This window comes from Paroedura picta, chromosome 15 (genome assembly GCF_049243985.1).
Source record: "Paroedura picta isolate Pp20150507F chromosome 15, Ppicta_v3.0, whole genome shotgun sequence".
NCBI lineage: Eukaryota > Metazoa > Chordata > Lepidosauria > Squamata > Gekkonidae > Paroedura > Paroedura picta.
The window spans coordinates 22,346,311-22,370,427 of NC_135383.1; the positions used below are offsets into that span (position 1 = coordinate 22,346,311).

The following is a 24,117-nucleotide window of genomic DNA, read 5'->3' on the forward strand; positions in this document are numbered from 1 at the left end:
GGGTGGCCCTTTGTGGTTTGTGTGTGATTCTGGTTCTCTGTTAGGCTCCTTCACCCCACTCGACCTTACAGGTTTGCTGTGGGGAGAGGAGACCCATGAACAACACTCTCGGCTCCTTGGAGGAAAGGGGGAGAATGTCCGAAGTGGACAGATGAACACAGGTGAGCCATGGCCTCTGCTAAGATAGGCTGTGTTTGTCTAGGGCAGGGGTAGTCAAACTGCGGCCCTCCAGATGTCCATGGACTACAATTCCCAGGAGCCCCCTGCCAGCGAACACTGGCAGGGGGCTTCTGAGAATTGTAGTCCATGGACATCTGGAGGGCCGCAGTTTGACTACCCCTGGTCTAGGAAGATTCTCACAGCAACCCTGCGGGTAGAAATGTACAAAAGAGTAGTGTCCAGTCAAATAGGTCTTGCCAGGTGAATGCTCATGAATAGCGTTGTGTGCTCTGGTGCATTTCGGCCGCTTCGGCAATCACCAAAGCAGCCGAACCGCACCGGAGCACGCAACCCTACTCATGAATGAATACCTTAGACCTGGGATTTCCAACCAGGGCTCCGTGGAAGCTCCCCAGGGCCTATACCCTGCACGAGCCGACTTGGCCACAAGCTGTTCCTGGCATTGCCGTGAAAGTAGGGAGCCGGCCCCTTCCATTGACCTGGGGGAGGTGTTCTCGCATGGTTACTGCACCCAGGGGAAGGGGCCAGTTGCTGCAAACTGCCTCCTATCTCCCGCCCTCCCACTCCTCAGGTGTGACAGGAAGGTGTGGCCAGATGACATCACTTCCATGAAAGTTCTGGGTCTCCCCAAAACCTGAAAAATATTTCAGGGGCTCCTCCAGTCAAAAGACTGAGAAAGGCTGCCTTAGAATGAGTCGGCCCATTGCTCCATCGAGGTCAGTCTTGCCTCCTCCACCTGGCTGCAGTTCTCCAAGAGCTCAAGAAGAGATCTTCCCTGTCACCTGCTAGCTGATGCTTTTTTCAACTGGAGATGCCACAGCCTGAACCGGCAACCTTCTGCACACAGAGCAGAGGCTCTTCCGCCGAGCCTTCCTCCAGTCTTTCGGAAGGCTGGTCCAGAAGTTGGTTCTGTTTGCATAAACAAGTTGGTTGTGGGAGCAGGGGGGAAATCTATGGGGTCTCCTCTCTAAGCCTTTGCTACGCCCTGGTTCTTGCACTGCCTTTCCCAATGTGAGGAAGTTACCAGAATTCTCTGGTTCGTTCCAAGGAATTTTCGCCTCTTGGCTTTCAACAGACAAAATGCTCCTCCCAGGCCTCTGTCAATGCGGAGGGTCAAAACCATGCTGGACAAGAGATTGTATAAAGGCCAAGAATGAAGCAGGGGGCAGGTACAGGAGAGGTTGCTTCTCTCGTGAGTCGAGATGCAGTCAGCAAATTTTAGGAAAGCTCTGAACACTCAGTTTGGCAAGAAGTATCTTTACTGCTCTGCTACAGATTACTGGTCTGTCCTCCAAGAGCTGTTTCTGGCATTGAAGTAAAATCCGCTGCGTCATTTCCGGCAAGGCTAGAAATGTGATCCTTGTGGGGCTTTTTGAGGAGCCTGTGTCTATCGATGCCTTCCTTCCTCCTGGTCAGAGAAGTCCTACGAGGCCTGGAGAAATGAAAGCCCCGAGAGATTGGGTGGCCAGCCCCAGATTGGGGAATTCTTGGGGGGCTGATGTTTGGGGAGGGGACTGAGTTCAGCCGGCCTCTAATTCCATAGAGTTTGACCTCTGAAGCAGCCATTTCCTCTGGGGGAACTAATCTCTGCAGTCCAGAGATGAGCTCTCGCTCCAGGAGAACTTCAGGCCCCACCATGAACTTGGTCACTTGATGCAACAACCAGGTTCCATCTGTTCCCTGTACACAGCAGAGAGAGAAAGAGAGCAGCGGGACTCTGTATCTGAGGGACTGCCTTCCCCAGTACGCCCCCGGAGGTATGCTACGGTCTTAGAATACCAGCATGTTGGTGTCCCCTGGCTCGAGAGAAGTGCATCTGGCCTCAACCAGAGCCAGGGCCTTCTCGGCCTTGGCTCCAACCCAGTGGGATCGGTTGCCAGCTGAGATCTGGGCCCTGATGGAACGACGTGAGTCCCGCAGGGCCTCTAAAACAGCATTCTTCCGCCAATCGTATGGTTTCGGCTGGAACAAGTAAATAAAATCATATGGCCTTCCCTCTCTGGAACAAAATCCAACCACTGACTGACTGTCTGGCTGATTTATTTACTTTATTATAGTTATATATTTATTTTTAGATTTGTATACCACTGCTCTCAAAATGACTCATGGTGGTTCACAATAAAACATTAAAACCCAGTATGACCCCTAAAAACACTTTAACACAGGGGTAGTCAACCTGTGGTCCTCCAGATGTCCATGGACTGCAATTCCCATGAGCCCCTGCCAGCATTTGCTGGCAGGGGCTCATGGGAATTGTAGTCCATGGACATCTGGAGGACCACTGGTTGACTACCCCTGCTTTAACACATTAACATTAAAGATGGCAATAAAAGAGTTCCATCTCCCGCCAGCCCCATCCAACTGGGGGTCAGGTTCTCTTGTTCTCTCATTGGGAGAGAGGGTCCTAATGGCTACATGGAGAAGAAGGCAGGGAAACAGAGCAGGGGGTATTTATTGTGGTCTTGTATTTTAAACTGAACCTTAATAAGTTGTAAACCACCTGTCTGCAGAGAGGGGCGGTCTAGAAATTTAATAATAAAAAATTGTTTAAATTGTTCAAATGTTTTCATGTTCGCTGCCTTGGGGACCTTGACTGCATTAAAAAAAATGACATTAAATGTTTTAAATAAATAAAAATAAAGGAAGCTGAATACTTGAAAAGTGGGATTTAACAAGGGATTGACAGATTGAGAGGGACCTTGGGTCAATTGCCCTCTTTCAGCCTAACCTACCTCACAGGGTTGTAAAGGTAAGATGGAGGAGGGGGGAGAATGGGTCAGGTAAACTGAACTCGGCGATGGCAGCTCTCTTGGAGCTAGGAGAGCATTTTGGCTTCCAACCTTTCCCGACCTGGAGCCCACCTTTCTAACGCCCAGGTAACAGCAGCCGCAGAGCCGCAAGCCCATCCCAGGAGGCCACACGACATCGGAGTCTGAAGAAGGGCGGTTGGCCTGCCCCCGAGGGCAGAGCTCTTCTCACCCCACCCTGGCTGGGTTAGTTTGTGGACAGCAGGCAGATAAGGGTGCCAGGCATGGACCGGAGGCTCCAGGGAAAAACCCGGGATCCCCCCCCCCCAATATTTAAATGTCTGGTACTTTTTCATTGTTTTTCATGAACAAAACTGTCCGAGTGAACTGGCAGCCTTAAGAATGCCTGCTGTTTGGGCTTGGAGGAGGCCATGCCAAGGCAGCCCCCAAGGACAGAAAGCACACTTTGTGCCTTTTGCTGGGGGGGGGGGGGAGCACTGAGCCTCTGTGTGGCCGTTTCCCCCCCCCCCCTTTTCCTTTTTCAATCTGGCCAAACGGTACTGGTAGATTGGCTGCCACCTGTTCTGGGTTCAGATCTGTGTGGCATCCATCAGCTTTCTGTTGTTGTGTTTGACAAGCAGGTTCAAAGTGTCCCAAGAAATCTGTTGCATTTCGAGAGGCTGCCCTCCTTCAATCCCGCCTCGTCCTCTGGCTCTTCGGCCTCCTCCCTGCCCAGTCCTGACACCAGCAGCCAATCGAGTGCCCCCTCCCCTTCCCTGGACTTACCTGTTCTTAATGCTCTTCCCTGCGGGCAGGTCATCCCCTGGCCCCTGCGAGCCCACCTGGGTGTGTTTCCCCTGTATCTTCGCATCCCCACTGAGGCCCCAGGAGTCCCGCAGCTTCAGGAGAGTGCCCGAATCTGAGCTTTCCACCAGCTGATAAGCCTTCTGAAATGAAATACAGGCACCGGGTAGGTCAGTCAGTGGCTGAGGGGGCTTCTCAGACTCTTGCCTTTAGGGGGAGGCAGCAGAGCCAGCAGCATGGTCTGCTCTTTTTCTCTTGGACTGCCCCCTGGGCATCTTTGCCTGTGGCTCCTTTATCCTCAAACGACCTTGTTCTAAAGGACTATTGACCCAGAAGCAGAGAATCCGCATGGCACGCAGACGGACCCTGCAGGGTGCTCTGAGGTCCCTCCCAGCTAGTCCTCCCCTCCCCACCCCACCCCTTGTGCTGTTCCCTTGGGCCAGGCTGGGGGACTCCTGCTTCCCCTCCCAAGGCTGCCACTGGGCAGGGCCAAGGTCCTCACTGCTTCTTCGGGACACCCTTCGAAGAATGTAGCCAGGTCAGCCCACCCTGGATAGGCCACAGGCCACCACTGGAGGGCAGCCAAAGGCCTCTCCATGCTCCCTCTGGACAGAGCCACATGTACAGTTCCAGGAATTTTGGGCTGCTGGCCAGAACTTAAGGAGGCAGTAGCATGCTGCTGTGCCCAATTCATCCACGCACATCTGCTGATGAGTAGCTCCTGGTCCCCAGACCTGCAGCAGGTGCAGGGGGTCTGAAACGGGGCCAGCCTTTCTCCTGGGCAAGGAGCCGGCCACAGTCTTGGGGCTCCTGCCTCTGGTTCCCTGCCTCTGGTTGTTTTTGACTGGGCCAAGAGGGCCTGGCCTCACTCCCACTAGCTCAGTTGAGGGTTTTGGCCCAGGCGGCATCCAGGCTGGTGGGCTGGGAGGTGCAGGGAGGACAGGAGGACCTGGCAGATAGCTGGAACACCCCAAAGGGGCCTGGAAGCTGGAGCTGCCCATAGGGGGAGAAGAAGGAAGGAGCCCCCACCAAGCTCTTGGCCCTCGTGTTAGAGTGGCTCAAAGAAGCCAGCCAGGCTCCTGTGACACCCTGAGTGGGGGATACCCCACCCAAAGGCATTCTGGGTACATCCCTTGGACTGCCTTTTTCCTATTGGTTGAATATTCCTACTCAGGGCCAATCGCCTCCTGTTTTAAGCAGTAAGTCATTGGCCACCACAATACACATTTTGGATAGAAAAGATGGAAAGACGTTAGTCTGCCTTTCTTTCTTGGGAGCACCAGCAGACCCAGGATGGGTGGCATGGATGTCAAAGCAAATTTATAACGCAAACATTAATTGTGTTTGTTTTATCAGTATACAAACAGGGCAGGATTTCATGCAGACAACAATAAACCAAAGGAAATCTGAAGGCTAATCAATAAACGGTTCCAAATGAAGTGTAATTCACAGAAGTTTATTTCAAAAATGTGAGTAATCAAAACGATCGATTGTTTTTTATTCTATATCTTATATCGTACAAGTTCAATATAAATTACAACATAGCTCATTTTGATACTGTTTTGCCTAACAGCTTGAATTCCAGCTGGGATCGAAGTTGTTTTTTAAATACATCTATGTAATAAACTTACCATGTTTGTGGTTCTTTGATTAACTATTTTGGCAACGCCTGGATTACACCTGTGGGTGTGTTTTAAATCTACTGTTAATCATTTCTTCTGTGGGCATGTCAGGGAACTCCCCCATATTCCAGGAGCACATGCCAAGCCGATATCTAAGAACATTTCTTATGAAGTATGCTGTAATTTATATTGAACTTGTATGCTATATGAATATTTTAAAAACCCAATTATTTTTGTTTATAAACGCTGTGAATGTTTATTTGTAATACATGGGAGTAATCACTGAAGAAAGAGCCTCTTGTGACGCAGAGTGGTAAGGCAGCAGAAATGCTGTTTGAAGCTATCTGCCCATGAGGTTGGGAGTTCGATCCCAGCAGCCGGCTCAAGGTTGACTCAGCCTTCCATCCTTCCAAGGTCGGTAAAATGAGTACCCAGCTTGCTGGGGGGTAAACGATAATGACTGGGGAAGGCACTGGCAAACCACCCCGTATTGAGTCTGCCATGAAAACGCTAGAGGGCGTCACCCCAAGGGTCAGACATGACTCGGTGCTTGCACAGGGGATACCTTTACCTTTAATCACTGAAGAAGTATTGGGAAAGCGGGTTTAATTCCTAGGACCCCGTTTTGATTACTCAAATTTTTGAAATCAACTTTTGTGAGTTACACTTCATTCGCAACCATTTATTGATCAGCCTTCAGATTTCCTTTAATTTATTTCTGTCTTCTTGTGAAGAATCGACGGTTCGTTATAGGATTTCATGCAGGCCTGAACCTCTCTCTGAACCCCGCCCCTTTAAAAAAAGAATCCTTTATGATTTTAAGATGAATTTTAACAATCTGTCAGGATCAGGCCATCTGATCTCTGCCATGATTTGTGGTTGACCTGAGGGACTCCATCTTGGTTTGATGTGTGCTATTTGAAGAACCTTTTATAGCCCTTTTATAAATGGGATTGTGTCAAGCACGGACCTGACACAATCCCATGTAACGAAATCAAGGCCTGGGCCCATTGCAGCCCTGCATGCTGGTAATTGGCCCCGGCCCAGGCACCCTCACTGCATGGAAAGAACGAGGAGCAATCTGCAACAGAAGGCCAATCATGCTGCAGCGACAGGTTGTGTACCCCATCCTGGTCTTAAGGCTGCCAACCTTCAGGCAGTGGCTGGAGATCTCCTGGGAGTCAGCTGATGTCCAGATGACAGAAATCTGTTCCCTGGGAGGAAATTCACAGAAAGAGAATCTAGGCAGGGTTGACCACCTCCGTGTGGGGCCTGGAGATCTCCCAGAGTTACAAGTGATCTCCAGAATACAGAGATCAGTTCCCCTGGAGAAAATGGCTGCTTTGGAGGGGTGAACTCTGAGTATATTCACCAACCTCCAGGTGGTGGCTGGAAATTTCCTAGGCTTTGCAACTGTTCACCTGGAATTAAGGGCCACTTTGGAAGGTGGATTCTATGGTGTCACATCCTATTAGACCAGGCGCCAACCCCAAATTTCCTCAATGAGAGCTGGCAACCTGACAGGTACCCATTAAGGAAGATGGGTCCAACTTGCCAGAGGTTGCTGCTCGCCTCCCAAGGATCTGCTTTGCACCCAGAAGCTCCCTGTTTCAGTATCAGGAATCTCCCATTAAAAGGCTCTTGGAAAGCAGGGTGAGAAAAATTCATGACCTTGGAGAGCCACCAGCAGTGCTGTGAGCTAGAGAGAGACCCACCATGTTCCAAAAAGAACCAAGGACTTTGTTTTGTGGACAGAAATGGAAAGGATTTGACCCCATGAGGCTCCAAAAAGAGCACGGTCTCATAGCGCTCTGCATCACTGCAAAGGGGTGAGTGTTAGCAGCTGGGAACTGCAGCTGCACAGAACACAAGATCTGGGCAGGGGGTGATGCTAGTTTCCGAGAGCCAGAGGGAATGTCCCAGTTCACCCAGTTTGGGTTGTTGTTTTTGACTGCTCCTTGTAAATAGAAAGCTAACACAGCAGGGTGAAAGGTATGCTTAAACCTTTACTCTGGGATGAGCTGATTTTCTGCATGCAAGGTGTGTTGTAGGGCAGTGGTCCCCAACCCCTGGTCCAGAGACCGGTCCCGGTCCGTAGATCAATCGGTACTGGCCGTGGCTCCTCCTCGTCCTCCTCCCCAGCTGCTGCCTCGGGGGCTGCCCTGCCATTCTGCTGCCAGTTCACCTTTGGTGTTCTCCAGCGGCTGCCATGGCTGTGGCTCCCCCTCGGCATGGCACTGCGCAGCTACTCCTGGCAGCACCCCCCAGCGGGCGGTAGGAAGTCAGGGGTGCCGGCGGGAAAGCAAGTGGAGCAGGGGCTCAGACGGCGGCGACGTCCCTCGGCAAAAGACTACCCCTCCCCCCTGGGCCTCAGTAAAATTGTGAAGCATTGACCAGTCCCCGGTGATAAAAAGGTTGGGGACCACTGTGAAAAGTGCAGAAGAGCATTCAAAGATGGTATCCCCCACCTCCATTGTGAATGCTACTTCCCAAGGGACACAACTGGGATGATCCTGCAGGGTGGCTCTCTCTGGGTTGGGAAACTCTTGAGGATGGGTGGGGGAAAGCTCAGCAGGGATGTGATGCTGCAGAGGCCCCACAAAGCAGCCGTTCCCGCCAAGAAGAAGAAGAAGAAGAGTTGGTTCTTATATGCCGCTTTTCCCTACCCGAAGGAGGCTCAAAGCGACTTACAGTCGCCTTCCCTTTCCTCTCCCCACAACAGACCCCCTGTGAGGGAGGTGAGGCTGAGAGAGCCCTGAGATTCCTGCTTGGTCAGAACAGTTTTCTCAGTGCCATGGCGAGCCCAAGGTCACCCAGCTGGTTGCATGTGGGGGAGTGCAGAATCGAACTCGGCATGCCAGATTAGAAGTCTGCACTCCTAACCACTGCACCAAACTGGCTCTCAAGGGACTGAACTCTGTGCTCTGGGGGGGAATGCAAGTCCCACCTGGAGATGCTTATTCGTCGCCTGCTCTCATTCAGACATGAGGTGTGGGAGGAAGCGTTGTAGGTCCGAGTGCTTCCGGAAGGCCCCTTGGGATTTTCTTCCCCCAGTTTTGGCTATTTTTAAGAGTTTACAGAAATAGGTAAAGAACCTGCTGGCCTAGATGTTCGGTTCTGGGAACACCCAAGTGTACATTCCCCACTTAAGTGTCGCAAATGGTCCAGCCACTAGATGTCTCTCTCTCTTCACTAGAATGGCTCTATTCTATTGGATGACAACAAAACTTTGTTTGAATCCGGCAGCACCTTTAAGACCAGCGGTTCTCAACGTTCCTTCTGCCACGACCCTTTAATACAGTTCCTCATGTTGGGGTTTCTCAGTTCAGTTCTGCCTCTTGTCCCACCATGCTGATCTCGCTCTTTCCCGCTGCTCTAGAGCAGGGGTAGTCAAACTGCGGCCCTCCAGATGTCCATGGACTACAATTCCCAGGAGCCCCTGCCAGCATTCGCTGGCAGGGGCTTCTGGGAGTTGTACTCCATGGACATCTGGAGGGCCGCAGTTTGACTACCCCTGCTCTAGACAGACGAACGATTTGTCTTGATCTACCCCACAAGGCTGTTGGGTGGATGGCATCCCCCCCCCCCGGACAAGCTGCTTGCTCTGCCATGACCCCTGTGAAAGGGTCATTTGACCCCCAAAGGGGTCCCGGACCCCCAGGTTGAGAACCAATAAGACCAACCAGGTTTAATTCTGGGTATCAGCTTTTGTGAATTAAACATTGTTGATTTTAAAGGGGCCCCTGGACTCAAACTTAAAAAGGTAAAGGTAAAGGTAAAGGTATCCCCTGCGCAAGCACCGAGTCATGTCTGACCCTTGGGGTGACGCCCTCTAGCGTTTTCATGGCAGACTCAATACGGGGTGGTTTGCCAGTGCCTTCCCCAGTCATGACCGTTTACCCCCCAGCAGCAAGCTGGGTACTCATTTTACCGACCTCGGAAGGATGGAAGGCTGAGTCAACCTTGAGCCGGCTGCTGGGATCGAACTCCCAACCTCATGGGCAAAGCTTTCAGGCGGCTGCCTTACCACTCTGCGCCACAAGAGGCTCAAACTTAGTTCCATGAAAAAGCAGCAGCTGAGCAGAGTCCCAAACCAGTGTGAACAGGATTGCTTCTCTAACCTCTTATTTTTTTAAAGACTTCAGGACAAGGAAGAGAGCAGTAGGTATGAACTGAGACACAGTACTGACCCCGTGCAGTTTCTTCTTTCCCCCACTGTGAACAATAGCAGAAGGATTTAAATATTTCTTCAAGTATTTAAAAGGGTGCCATATGGAGGATGGGGCAGAATTGTTCCCTCTTGCCCTAGAGGGACGGACCAGAATGAATGGGATGAAATTAAGTCAAAAGAAATTCCATCTAAACATCCGGAAGAAGTTCCTGACAGTTAGAGCGGTTCCTCAGTGGAACAGGCTTCCTCGGGAGGTGGTGGGTTCTCCATCTTTGGAAATATTTAAACAGAGGCTGGATAGCCATCTGACGGAGAGGCTGATTCTGTGAAGGTTCAAGGGGGTGGAAGGTTACAGGGGATGAGCGATTGAGATGTGAGTGTCCTGCATAGTGCAGGGGGTTGGACCAGATGACCCAGGAGGTCCCTTCCAACTCTATGATTCTATGATTCTAGGAAGGATACACAGGCAGACAGGTGAGGACATCTCTCAATCCACATTTCCGAAAGAATTTTACAATCTGCTAATAAGTGGTGTGCTTTTAACCATCACAGATACAATCTGTGCGCCTCCCCTATTTTCACTGGGCTTAGTTTATTATTATTATTACTCTTATTACTCTTATTATTTCAATTTATTACCCACCACTCCCAATTGGCCTCATGGCGGGTTACAAAAGTATGAACAACATCCCCAATAAAACTCCCATAAAACCCAGACATAAAACACAAGTCCTTAACATAATCCAGGAAAGATGTGGTGGAAAAAACAATGCAAACCACCATCCATTCCCCCCACGAAGAATCTCATAGAGCAGTGGTCCCCAACCTTTTTATCACTGGGGACTGGTCAACGCTTGACAATTTTACTGAGGGACAGTGGGGGTAGTCTTTTATTGAGGGATGTCGCCGCCTGAGCCCCTGCTCCGCTTGATTTCCTGCCGGCACCCCTGACCTTCCGCTGCCCACTGGGGGGCGCTGCCAGCAGCAGCTGAGCAGTGCCATGCCAAGGGGGAGCCCCAGCCATGGCAGCTGCCGGAGAGCACCAAAGGTGAGCCGGCAGCAGAGTGGCAGGGCAGCCCCTGAGGCAGCAGCTGGGGAGGAGGACGGGGAGGAGCGGTACCGGTCTCTGAATCGGATGTTGGGGACCAATGCCATAAAGGGAGTGTTGGAAAACAGCTCTCTATGCGATGTCTCCTGACTTGTGGGGTGTAAAGAGGACTCTCTTGCCATAGAGTTAGTGAGATAGACACTGACCACTCTCACCTTTGATCACACTGACCTGTCCCTAGAGCAGGGGTAGTCAAACTGCGGCCCTCCAGATGTCCATGGACTACAATTCCCAGGAGCCCCCTGCCAGCATTCGCTGGCAGGGGGCTCCTGGGAATTGTAGTCCATGGACATCTGGAGGGCCACAGTTTGACTACCCCTGCCCTAGAGGGTAATTTCCCCATTCCCTTTCTCCTCTGTCTCTCTAGCAAGCAACCTGATGGCAGGTAGATGCCTCAAGCATCTCTCTCCATCCAGCTATTTAGAACAGAACAGGAACCTTATCTTTACCTCTAAGTATGTAGTATTAAGTTCTTTATTAAACGGTAGTTATATTAGTTAATTGCCACGTTGGTGAATGTGTGTTTCTTTGTTTGTTGTTTTCACTCCACACGCACTCTGCCAGCCGCTGCGTTACTTGCCTCATCCAGGCACTCTGCTCACTTTAAGGATATTAAGACTTTACCAATCCTTAATATCCAGCAGGGAGGAGGGAAGAGGGGGGCCAATGAAGCCCCTAGCTGCCCACACACTGCATTATCCTGGAAGGGGGGCCGTACAGACACTTGAAACTTCACCAGCTGTGCCTTTGATCACAGTGTGCTCTGTTTATAAGGGATCTGCACCACTTCTGTGCCAATTGTTGTCTGTCTCTGATGCAGGTAGGGTAGGAAAATGGCATACAATTGGCCTCCTCTATCCTGTCAGTGGTGTTCGTAGCCCTGCCGAGGACTGAGCTTGAGGTCCAAGGCAAGATCCTGGCCTGCACGGATTGACCAATCTGCCCCTAGATCCCATCTGCTGGATCCAGCCAGTTTTACAGTGAAACGGCTGAATAGCACACGCTGGTGAGGAGATCTATTGCGTAGCTTGTGTATATACGTTGGAGTGTTCTGGGGGTTTGTTGGTTCAGTTCTTAGCTCTGTTTGTACCCTTGCGGGGGTCTCAATGAAGAGCTCAGTTCACTACCCGTGTCCCTGTTCACCTGTGAACCCACAGGTTTAACACCCACCAACCCTTGGTAAGAGAGATGCAGCAGTGCATTGCAATTACATGATCTCTGGGAATAGGGTTGCCAGCTACAGGTTGGGACTCAGCTCTTATAGAACCCTCTGTGGCAAGAACAGCTCTTAACCCCCTGCCCCCCTCCCCTTATCCCACAGCTCAACAAACCCCCCTCCACCCAGTGCCTCGAGCAGAGATATAATGTGGAGTCAGCCTTGAAAACCCAGAATTATTACTCCAGATTCTCTGACTTCCATGAATTCAGCATCTTAACAAGAATATGCCAGGGACAGGAAGATTATTTGCAAAATATCAGGAAGTTTTGATGATTCTAATGATACTGAATGCACATCTCCAGCGCCCCCTACAGGATAGTCTTCATATGTCTTTGAATCATGCAGACTACAGACCTCGCAGATTCCAACTATTCTTCCTCTCTGGAATCAGCTCCTCGGGGAAGTTGGTGCCCGCCAGTTCGGTGCCATGGCTAAGAGTCACGGCCTCTAATCTGGAGAACTGGGTTTGATTCCCCATTCCTCCTCCCCATGCAGCTAGCTGGGTGACCTTGGGCCAGTCACAGTTCTGTCAGAGCTCTCTCAGTCCCACCTACCTCACAGGGTGACTGTTATAGGGAGCGGAAGGGAAGGCGATTGGAAGCCGCTTTGAGACGCCTTCAGGGAGAGAAAAGCGGGGCACGAAAGCCAACTCTTCTTCTTCTACAGCAGTGATTCTCAACCTACATGATGGTGCGACCCCCTTTCGGTCGCCAAGACCACTGCAGCCTCGGTGACCCAAGGGGTTGCACACTATGGCGCGATGACGATCACGGAAGCCTGAGGCAGCCAGTGGCCACGGCACGGAGGGGTGGTGCTGCCGCTGGTGCGCCAGCTAGTGCTCCTCCCCTCCGCACCGCAGCGCTAGCCTCCTCTGTATTTCGTGATTGCCAAAGCAGCTGGAGCGCGCTGGAGCACACAACCCTCGTGGCATTAGGAAGGCAGTGGCAGCCTCGGCAACCCCTGGGGAAAGGGTCAATCGACCCCCAAATGGGTCGTGACCCCGAGGTTGAGAACCGCTGTTCTATAGGATCCTCCAACATCTTGTAGGACATTTCGGACTACTTGTTTCAGTTAACATTATGAATCAGGGAGCTAGCCAGTCATGGTTGTTTCTCCAAATAATTACTCAATGTTTTAATTGGTTTTAAAGCTCTATTTATTGCTTTTATTGCTTTTTTATTTCATTTATGTTTTTTGAAATGTCGTAAGCTGCCCTGTGTCCCCTGTGGGGAGAGGGTGGGGATATCTGTAAACCGCTCAGGGAGCGGTATACATAATTGGTTAAGGGGGCGGGCCGATTCCAGGATATGGCCAAGGGGCCAATCGGAAGGCGCGCAGCATGGAGGTTGCCGCGGACCGGGGATTTGGCAGGTAGGTGGCCGGCCGAGGGAGGCTTCCCTGCGGGCCTCGGAGCAGGCCCGCCACATCCCTGACGCGGTGGGCCTGCTCCGAGGTCCACAGGGAAGCCGGGAAATCAGCAGGGAGGGGGGTGGCTGGGGGGGGTGCCCCAGCCCCTTCAAAGCCCGTCCTTATGGGCGGGGTTTGAAGCCTAGTAAAATAAATAAATGTCCAAAAAAACCTGCCCACGGCTCCATCATCAACCAAGAGAGAGACTGCAATTAAGAAACCAGGAGGCTGGGAATGGGGGTGGTAGCCACCAAGGAGCTGGAAAAGATCATTTAGGGCAGGGGTAGTCACTGCGGCCCTCCAGATGTCCATGGACTACAATTCCCACGAGCCCCTGCCAGCGAATGCTGGCAGGGGCTCCTGGGAATTGTAGTCCATGGACATCTGGAGGGCCGCAGTTTGACTACCCCTGAGTTAGGGCAAGGGTGTGTCACTGGTGACCAAGGGCAAGTTAATTCATGCCGTAATAAGTCCCCACTGCTACATACGGATGTGAAAGTTGGGTCATTACGAAAGCGAATGGGAAGGAAGTTGATTCATTTGACAAGCAGGGGTGGAGGAAAGTATCACAGATACTTCAGACAAATCAGTGGGTTCTAGACCAAATCAAGGAGCTCCCTCTAGAACAGGCTTTTTCATCCTTTTGTCCATGGAGGTACCACTGAAATGATATTAAGTCCTTGGCCACGCTTTCCTGCCACGTCACCCTCCTGGATGTGAGGGGAGGCTCGGGCGGCCACCAATCTCTGTCAGCCGCAGATCAGCCGTGGCCGTCACCCTGGGAGTTGTCCAGGCCCCTCCTGGAGGTTGGCAACACCACAAAGAGCCCTGTTGGTTCAGCAAATAGCTTCTGACTCTGTGTTTGTAAGTTTTATTTACTGGTTTTAAATTTCACATACGTCCCTTTTAAAGATTCTCAATGTTTTTAACCTTCTCTCTGGGTGGCAAGCCGGCATCAAAATGACTGAAATAAGTAGAGACTCTTAAGAGGGCAGCTGTTTTGCAAGAGCAAACCAAACCCTAGCAGCCGTTCCCAGTCCTGGCCAGCTCTGGGTTGAGAAATCCCTGGAGATTTGGGGGTGGGGTTTGGAGAGGGGCATTCAGCGCGGATTCAAGCTGCCATTTTCTCCGGAGGAACTGACCCCTGCAGTCCGGAGATCGGCTGTAATGCCAGGAGATCTCCAGGCCACACCTGGAGGTTGGTAACCCTATGACTGCCATCACCTGGGCTAATGCTTACCCTCATCCGGCATCTGGCATGGAGGTGCCATTTAACTATCTTGGCCAAGAGCTGTTGATGACCTTTTTGCTGGTGCCAAAGGGAGGGAAGGGAGCCTTTGTTTAAGAATGACCTGGCTCCATGATGCCAGATTAAGGCTCTTGGCCAGGAATGGCACTTCTGGACCAGCTCTCCCCATCTGGGCAGGAGATCACCTCTGACCTCGAGCGGCATGCTGCTGTTTTGGTGTCAGGCTTTCGCTTTCAGCCTCTCGTTCTTACCAGGAACTTGGATCCTTGGTGGGCCTTGCTGTAGCGATACAACCTGCACAGTTGCTTCTCGTCGAGGGCCGAAAAGAGGGCCACGAACCTCCACAGCATCCTGGAAGCAGGCAGTGGACAGGTGACATACAACTGGAGGGCAGTGATGAGTCCCAGTCTTATGGCTACCCAGCAGCAAAGGGGAACGCAAACCATCTCCTACTGCTGCACAAGAAGGAATTCTCCCGGGATTGCAACCCATCTCTAGAGCAGGGGTAGTCAACCTGTGGTCCCCCAGATGTCCATGGACTACAATTCCCATGAGCCCCTGCCAGCAAATGGGAATTGTAGTCCATGGACATCTGGAGGACCACAGGTTGACTACCCCTGCTCTAGAGCAGGGGTCCCCAACCTTTTTGAGGCTGGGGACCGGCAGGGAAACTGCCCGCCTGCACATGCCATGCATGCGTGGCCGTGCCTGCGCATTGCGCATGCGTGGTTGAATTCGCACGTGTGCGGCACTTTCATGCATGTGCAAATGCGCGAAAGTGTCGCGCATTTGCGTTTTAGGCCGCGCACGGCGCATGTGTGCATGCACAGCCCGGCCACGGGTTGGGGACCACTGCTCTAGAGGACAGAGAGCAGTTCTCCTGGAGAAAAGGTCTGCTTTGGAGGGGGGACTCGAAGGCATTGAGCCCCACTGAGGTTCCCTCCCTCCCCAACCCCACCCTCTCTAGGCCCAACCCCAAACCCCCAGGCAATCCTAGGAAGTGACATGGGACCCAGTGGGGTGGGATGGACGAGGACTTGGATTCAAATCCTCACTCAGCCATGAAGCCAGGGAAGGAACTGGGGATATCTGAGCCAGGGAAATAAACTTTGCCCCTCCCCATTTTGCAATTAATTCTGGCTTGGGTCTCTCCGCCCTTGGCTTTGCACCCTACAGTCCTTTGTGAGCAGTTCTCATTGAGCAGGGTACAGCCAAGAATGACCTCCTGGACTAAGTCTGACTGGGGAGGCACTGTGGGGTCCTTTATTCTTGTCTGCCTGCATATTATTTTCTAAACTTCCTTACATTCCCAGGGGTGGGACATGAGCATGACTTGAAATATTTAAACGAAACAAGCTCACTAAGTAACCCTGGACCAGTGCCTCTCTCTCCGCCTAACCTACTTCACTGTACCTGAAGAAATGTGCATGCACACAAACATTTCTATCCAGAATTAAACTTTGGCCTTTTCTGCCCTCACAGCTTACTTTCAATTATCACAGCATTGGAGTCGGTATTCCATTAATTCAAGTCCTGTGTCTGCGCTCAACACCTTTTCCCACCTAAGTTCTCTTGGGAATTGTGCACGATGTGTTTTGCACTCCAATGAGAAAAAGCAATTCTATGATTCTTTGAATGCAATACCATTCTGCGACACCTAGACCCTGGTTGACTGTACATCAGGAAGGACAGGGGATTATGCTGCCTTTTGCTGGGGTTTTAAAAATAGTATTTGGGGGTGTGTCTGGTTTTATTGGGGTTTTAATCTGTTTTTGTGTAACCCGCCATGAGTCCATGGACAGTGGTGGGATATAATCAAGGATATAAATAAATAAATTCCTGTGTCACACAGGGACCCAGTTGTCATCCTAGAGGTCCAGCAAAAAGAGCATAACAGCCTTGCCTTGAGACATTGAGATCTAGAGCAGGGGTAGTCAACCTGTGGTCCTCTAGATGTTCATGGACTACAATTCCCATGAGCCCCTGCCAGCATTTGCGTTTGCTGGCAGGGGCTCATGGGAATTGTAGTCCATGAACATCTGGAGGACCACAGGTTGACTACCCCTGCTCCAGAGCACAAGTGCCTCCAGATGTGGAGCTTCCCATTAGCCCAAAACAAAAAGGAGATAATATCCGTCCAGCTGTCTCTTTTCTAAAGTGACAATTCCCTGGCTCTCCAGCCTTCCTCCTAGAGAAGATGCTCCAACCATCCCGGTCGCCCTCCTCCATATTTTTCCCTGCTCTGCAACATCCCTTTTGAAGTTACAACAGGGGCTGAGTTCATATCATAACATAACCTGCACCAAGCTCCTCACGGATACCCGAGAACCACGGCAGCCCAGGCGAGAGAGCATCTTCACGGAAGGAAAGCCAGCCTGGGAATGTTGTCACTAGAGGCAAAGACCTCCTGATAAAGTTGCCAACCCTGGATTGGGGAAGCCCTGGAGATTTGCATGTGGTGTCTGGAGAGGAGCTCTGCAGGGAAGCAAAGCTGTTGGGTCAGCTCTCAGCAGCAGCCCTTTTCCCCGATCTTTTTCATTTGGAGATCAAGGCTAATGTCAGGGGATGCCAGACTCCACCTGGAGGTTGGCAAGCCCATCTTCTGGGAGCCTGATGTATACTAACTCTCACTCCATGAAGAAAGAAGGAAAGAAAGAAAGAAAGAAAGAAAGAAAGAAAGAAAGAAAGAAAGAAAGAAAGAAAGAAAGAAAGAAAAAGAAGAGTTGGGTTTTATACTTCCCTTTTTGCCTTCCCTTCCTCTCCCCACAACAGATACCCTGTGAGGGAGGTGGGGCACAGAGATCTCTGAGAGAACTGCTCTGAGAGGATAGTTCTGACAGGACTGTGACTAGCCCAAGGTCACCCAGCTGGCTGCATGCGGAAGAGCAAGGAATCAAATCCAGCTTGCCAGATTAGCAGCTGCCATTCATAACCACGACACCAAGGTGGGGGATAAATTATGCTTTCTGATACTTGCGTTTATATCTAAATTGTTTTTTGGGGGTACTTTTAACTGATATTGCTGTTTTTCTTGTTTTTGTGAACGGCCGCCTGGGAGTGGCGATATAAAAACTGCAATTCTAAATAAATAAAACAAACAAATAAATGCCTGGCTGACATCTAACATTGTCTTGGCCAGGGGTAGTCAAACTGCGGCCCTCCAGATGTCCATGGACTACAATTCCCAGGAGCCCCTGCCAGCATTCGCTGGCAGGGGGCTCCTGGGAATTGTAGTCCATGGACATCTGGAGGGCCGCAGTTTGACTACCCCTGGTCTTGGCTTTCAGATCAGTGGAGGACTGGCTGTTTGAGAGCCAGTTAATCACGGAGGGGTGATCCAGTCTTGGGTGTGAGCCCAAGAGAAGCACCCAGAGGGGCTGAGAGCGGCCTGGCTGCCCTATTGATTGGAAGGCCTCCATGAGACAAACAGGCTTTTGATTAACTCCTGCTTCTGGGCAACATGGCAGAGCTGTCATGTCCAAATGACCGGGAGGATACCTAAGAGTTCATCCCCGCTTAACAAGATATTGAACCATGGTGGCTATCAAACCAGCAGGCTCTCAAGTTCCACGTGGCCCTCATCAGTCGTTCCCTCCTGCCCCTTTGCTGACCTTACCTAGAAGTTAAACTCTGTTGCAATGATGGATGTCCTTATTTTCTTTTTGTAGGGCTGACCAAATGGGACTCACTCACACCCGCTCCCTTTCCAAGCCATCAACATTCTGGCAATAAACAATCAATAATTATTTGCTCCTACAGGTAATGTGGTTTAACTATTTGTGCTTCGCCTGCCTGGTTTTAAAGTGTCCAGCTTTGTAGGAGAAGCAAAAGAGTCCTCTGACGCCAGGGTTTCTCAAACAGGGTTTCGTGATATTTTGGGGCTTTTTGAGGGCCCTGGTAGGGTTTCCTGAATGGGTGGGAGTGAATTAATTTTTAATATATTTTTTAGATTTGTTAAACACTTATCGGGTGATATATGGTCAAGCTGACCTCCTAAAAGGGCCAGTGGTAGCCATGGAGGGGGTGGGAAGGGGAGGGGCACTAGGTGGGCGTGTCCACAGCTCTGCCTCCCAACCGTATTCAGCACGATTGCCCCACTTCTGGGGTTTCTCAAAGGCTAATGGATGTTTCAGGGGTTTCTCAAGGGTAAGAAAGACAGACAAGCTATGAACCAACAACTAGGAGCCCTTGGGTCAAAACTTGCCCCTCTGGAATATGGTTCCAGGTTAGGGGTGCCAGTTCCCAGATGCAACCTGGGGATCAATGGTTTTACAGCTCGTTCCCTGGTGAGAGGGATCTGCTCTTCCATCCTCCCCAGACTCTACCCCCCCCCCCCAATCTCCAGATAATTCCCAATGGGAAGTTGCAGCTGCCTTCCTATCAGTACACCAGGAATAGGGATGCCAGCTCTGGGTTAGGAAATATCTGGAGGCTTTGGTGATGAGCCCCCAATGGGGTGGGAGGCCATGAGGTCCACCTTTCTTCAGGTCAACGCAGGTCAGTTCCCTGGAGAGAATGGCTGCTTTGAAGGGGGACTTGGTGCTGTTGCATGCCTCACTGACCATCTTCCCCTCCCCAAATCTCCAGGGATATCTCGTCCCAGAATTGGCAGCCCTACCCGTACAAGACGTCTGCAGCAGGTCTGTGCTGTCCCAGGTGGGGAAGACTGAGGCTGGTTTGGCCTGGCTTTGCTCCTCTTGGGTTCCCGTCTCCTTCACCTGCATATTTGTGCAATGCACCAGTTCTGAGACGGGTGGTTTGTCGGCTTCAATGAGTGTGAAATCTGCTAAATCTTAGCTTGGTGAACAGGATACAACCCTCTTTTAGTCAACCATGCTGAGGGTTGAGGGCCAGGGGACTCATTTGGGGGGAGGTGTCTCCACTGCTTGAAACCCTATATTTAAAGTCAGTCACTGCTATGCTAGTCCAAGGGCGCCTTTAAGACCAACAAAGATTTATTCAAGGCAGGCACCCTTCCGCAGACATGCACATGAAAGTTCACGCCGTGAATAAATATTTTTTGGTCATGAAGGGGCTATTGGACTCAAATTTTGTTGTGCTACTTCAGACCAACACGGTGACCCACTTGAATCACTGATATTCTGTCACACACCAATGTAACCAAGACAAGAGAGCCTAGGGTGAGGCTATGCAGATAAAAAGGAAGAAGAAGAAGAAGAAGAAGAAGAAGAAGAAGAAGAAGAAGAAGAAGAAGAAGAAGAAGAAGAAGGAGTTGGTTTTCCCTACCCAAAGGAGACTCAAAGTGGCTTACAGTCGCCTTCCCTTTCCTCTCCCCACAACAGACACTCGGTCAGGTGGGTGAGGCTGAGAGAGCCCTGATATTCCTGCTTGGTCAGAACAGCTTTATCAGTGCTGTGGCGAGCTCAAGGTTGCCCAGCTGGCTGCATGTGGGGGAGTGCAGAATCAAACCTGGCTTGCCAGATTAGAAGTCCGCACTCCTAAACACTACACCAAATTGGCTCTCAGTTGCGGACAGTTGCGGACAGTTTTGCAGTTTAGGCAAACCTGCCTCTCTCCCCAGCTCTGGTGGGCTGCTCCCCCCCACTTGACAATTTTCTGCTGGGGGTCAGCAATGGGCGAGTTTACAAATATTTGTCTGGCTGCAGATGCATGAGAGTAGCCCCATTATGGAGAAGGCCTTACTTCTTCCAGTGCTTGAGCTCCCACTTCTTGCAATAGTGCTGAAGGAACATGTTAATGTGGTCTCCAAGGATGGTCAGGTTTTTCCGGGTGCGGCTGGCCCTCTTCTCCTTGGGCAAATCCTTGGGTGGATTCAGCTTCCGTAGACACTTCTTAAAGGGCCTCAGAAATTCCTTGCACTGGGGAGCAAAAAGGAAGAACCTCCACTCGTTTTTTGTAAGATAAAACACAGTCCTTTTGTGCTCTTGAGAGCAACTAAGTTTAATTCTGGGTGTAAGCTTTCTTACGCTCTTGTGGTACAGGGTGGTAAGGCAGCTGACATGCTGTCTGAAGCTCTGACCATGAGGCTGGGAGTGCAATCCCAGCAGATTGACTCAGCCTTCCATCCTTCCGAGGTCAGTAAAATGAGTACCCAGCTTGCTTGCTGGGGGGTAAACGGTCATGACTGGGGAAGGCACTGGCAAACCACCCCATATTGAGTCTGCCATGAAAACGCTAGAGGGCGTCACCCCAAGGGTCAGACATGACTCGGTGCTTGCACAGGGGATACCTTTACCTTTTTAAGCTTTTGTGTGCATGGACAAGTGTTCATGCACTCAAATGCTTACGCCCAGAATTAACTTCTGCTGGTTTAAAAAAAACAAAAAACTCTGCTGGACTCAAACTTTGTTCTGTTGCTTCAGACCACCTAGGACCATTTATGCACTGGGAACTCCACTACCCCAGCTCCCGTACAGGAGCACAAATCAGGAGCAGATGAGGCGTACCATGCCAAATCCTCCCCTGTGTGGGTGCAGGCAGAGGTGGGGCAAGCTGCCACCACTAAAACTCCAGTCTGCAGCCCGGCATGAAACTTCCAGTGCGTAAACGGTCATGGTGACGCTTTTGAATCTGTGTTTCCCCTGACTAATTGCTGAACTTGCTTTATCATCTTAGCAAAGCAACAAAAACAGAGCCCAATGGCACCTTTAAGACCAACCAAGATTTATTCAAGGCACGAAAAACCCCACGTGGTCTTGGATCCTCATATTTATGGGGCCACATTCTCCCCTATGCCCCTCAGAGGAGCCTGTATGTCAGCAGACAATATCTGCTAAAGGTCTCCAGCCCCAGAGAAGTCCAGCTGGCCTTCTGACTCTTCCAAAGGAGATCAGAGACCTGCAGGGCAAGGTTCCAGGAAAGGTTTTTAATTTAATTTTTAAAAATATATTTCGTTATACTGAATTTGATTGTTTTATTTGTTATGTTAATACATTACATCAACCGCCCTGAGCCCCTGGGAAGGGTGGTCTAAAATTGTAATAAATAAATTAGGCACTTTGCCTGTAACTCGAGAAGCTGGAAGAGGCAGGATCTGCAGGGTGGGAATTGGGGGGGGGGGGGGGGGGCTCCTTGCCAGTTTAGTTATTCTTTTATTTCATTCTCATGCCACCTCCCCAGCAAAGGCGGCTCAGGGGGTGTGCATCAAGTTCCATTGGACATTAAAACAATTTTTAAAAATTCCATTGAAATGTAAAGTTAAAATGTAACTAAAACCGATAAAAGACAATGTGGATTGAATATCCGCATCAACAGTCCTGGATTCCCCCTCCCCCACCGGTGCAAACCCCCCCCCCCCCAGCCATCTTGCTACCGGGCGGGGGGAGGGCAGCAGATGTCATTCATCTCATTGGTCCCAACCAAAAGTCGAGCCTCAACACGCTCTGGCACTGGCCAAGCCAGGAGCACCAAGTACGCTAAAACGGGGTCCCCAACCTCCTTGAGCCTGTGGCCACCTTTCGAATTCTGACACAAATTCTCAGCCTCGCCTACCTCACAGGGTTGGTTGTTCTGAGGATATGAGGGAGTTGTGACAAGCTGTTTTGGGGCCCATTTAGGAAGAAAGGTGGGATACAAGTCATGCTTTTTGTCTTGCGTAGAGCAGGGGGTTGGACTAGATGGCCTGTATGGCCCCTTCCAACTCTATGATTCTATGATTCTTTCTTAAGTGCCAGTGCTCATATATAAAGTTGCTGATTTCCGTCAGCTCCTCTCTCCCTCTGCAGATCCCCATGAGGCTGTCCCTGGGATCTACGCTCTCTTTCTCTGGAGTTGGTGCTGGAGGGTCAGGACAGAACATGGTGCTAGTTCTCAGTAGCAGTCAGCAGTGTTACAAAAAAAAAAAACCCTGCTGGATATTACTGAAAAACCAGCATTCTACAAAAATAAAAGCCATAAACTGATAAGATTAAATATACGCACTTTGGGCATTTGTGAATGGGTTATGTGATGGGCCCAGAAATATGCACCCCCCTGTTTATTAGGGCTAATAAAGACACAGGCCAATCTACTGGGTAGTATGGAAATCTGCTCCCCCCACCCCCGAATAAAGCACAGTTCATTTTGTAAGTGAGCCTGAGCCTCCAGGGAGGGCGGTATATTAATTAATTAATTAATTAATTAAGGAACCGGCTGGCAATTCATATGCCCTGAAGTTTGGTTCTCCCTTCATTAAGAAAAGCAATGTGCTTAGGACCCTGATGGTAAAACGAATAAGATGTCTCACTATTTTGAAGGTGTCTTGCGTCAGTCCATCTGTGGAACAGATGAGGGAGTCTCCAGACGGCAGGATCCTGACAAGGGGCACTCCGCCAATTGCCTCATTCGGCTGGCAAATTGGAGGCTGGCTTTCTGCTGCCTGCAAACAATCACATTTTGCCGGTGAGCTGTTCTGTCCCCGTAGTTGAGAATTCCATCATTATTCTGATTTTTATTCAAGTTTTTCTTTTAATGTTTACCAACATTCTGCAGTGAAAGTTCTCCTCAGATTCCAGAATCTCCAGGAGGAGTCTGCCTGCAGGGACAAGGAGCCAGGCTAAAAAAGGCCTAAGCCAAGAGTGAACTATCTATTCTTGATGTGTCTTGTCTTATAGACACACAAGACAAAATTTCTAGAACATTCAACCAATTAGGAACGTGCAATTAGTGATGTTGTATGTGACAAAAAGGGTATTTCGTTGGTTCAGTTACCAAGGCCCCCCATAAACCCTTTGGGCCTCTTCAAATGTGCAGCCCCCCCCCCCCAGTGGAGCAGATGGTCCTGTGGTTGGTATAGTGCAGGGGTAGTCAAACTGCGGCCCTCCAGATGTCCATGAACTACAATTCCCAGGAGCCCCTGCCAGCATTCGCTGGCAGGGGCTCCTGGGAATTGTAGTTCATGGACATCTGGAGGGCCGCAGTTTGACTACCCCTGGTATAGTGGTTAGCATTTTGGGCTAGCATCTGGGCAATTAAGGCTCTACCATGGAAGCTTTCTGGGTGACCAGTCACACACACATAGCCTAACCGCCCTCACAGGGTTGTTGTGCAGATATAATGGAGAAGAGGAGAACGATGTGAGTCTCTCTGGGTCCCCACTGGAGAGCGGTGGGGTATAAATGTATATACATAAACCAACAGATGAATCCACTAAAAGCAGTAGATTAATCAACAATGGGAAAGCAAATTCCTCACCAAGGCAAAGGTTTAAGAGTATACTGTTGGTCATGACCAAGTTTTAGGTGGATTGGGGCCTCAGCCTTTCAGCTTTTCTTGTACAGACTTCCTCAACTTGCTTGTAAACCATTTTTGTTTTCTTAGATCAAGGGTGGCCAAAAGTGTGGTTCTCCAGATGTCCATGGACTACAATTCCCATCAGCCCCTGCCAGAGGGTACAACATTACAAATAACATAGGGATAAATAAGAATTCCAAAGGAAATGCCCCCTGACCCACCTGGAAGGCCTGGCTGGTCTTCCACTCACCACGGCATGCCCCTCTTCTTCCATGTCCTTTGCCCAGGAGAACCTTCTCCGCCAGCCAAATCCCACCTTTTCCTCCCCTGCTCCCGAGGAGCTCCATTGAGGCCAAGATGAAAAGGATTTGTGAATTGCAGTGGAGCCTGTAGGGGTGTTTTGACTCTGGACGGACAT

At 50.5% G+C, this 24,117-nt stretch overlaps 1 protein-coding gene across 2 annotated transcripts; it reads right to left on the minus strand.

Annotated features, from left to right (window-relative positions):
- Positions 1-1,429: 1,429 nt before the first annotated feature.
- CHCT1 (CHD1 helical C-terminal domain containing 1) lies at positions 1,430-24,117 on the minus strand. Of its 2 annotated transcripts, none has more exons than XM_077312028.1 (6): positions 23,921-24,117; positions 22,714-22,845; positions 20,172-20,347; positions 14,759-14,858; positions 3,714-3,874; positions 1,430-1,612 (listed from the first exon to the last, which is right to left on the minus strand). In XM_077312028.1, exons 1-6 carry the CDS (start codon positions 24,044-24,046, stop codon positions 1,450-1,452), a joined length of 858 nt encoding a protein of 285 aa, XP_077168143.1. In that variant the 5' UTR covers positions 24,047-24,117; the 3' UTR covers positions 1,430-1,449. The 2 variants fall into 2 exon arrangements, with proteins under 2 accessions (XP_077168143.1, XP_077168144.1); XM_077312029.1 differs by having other exon boundaries at positions 23,950-24,074.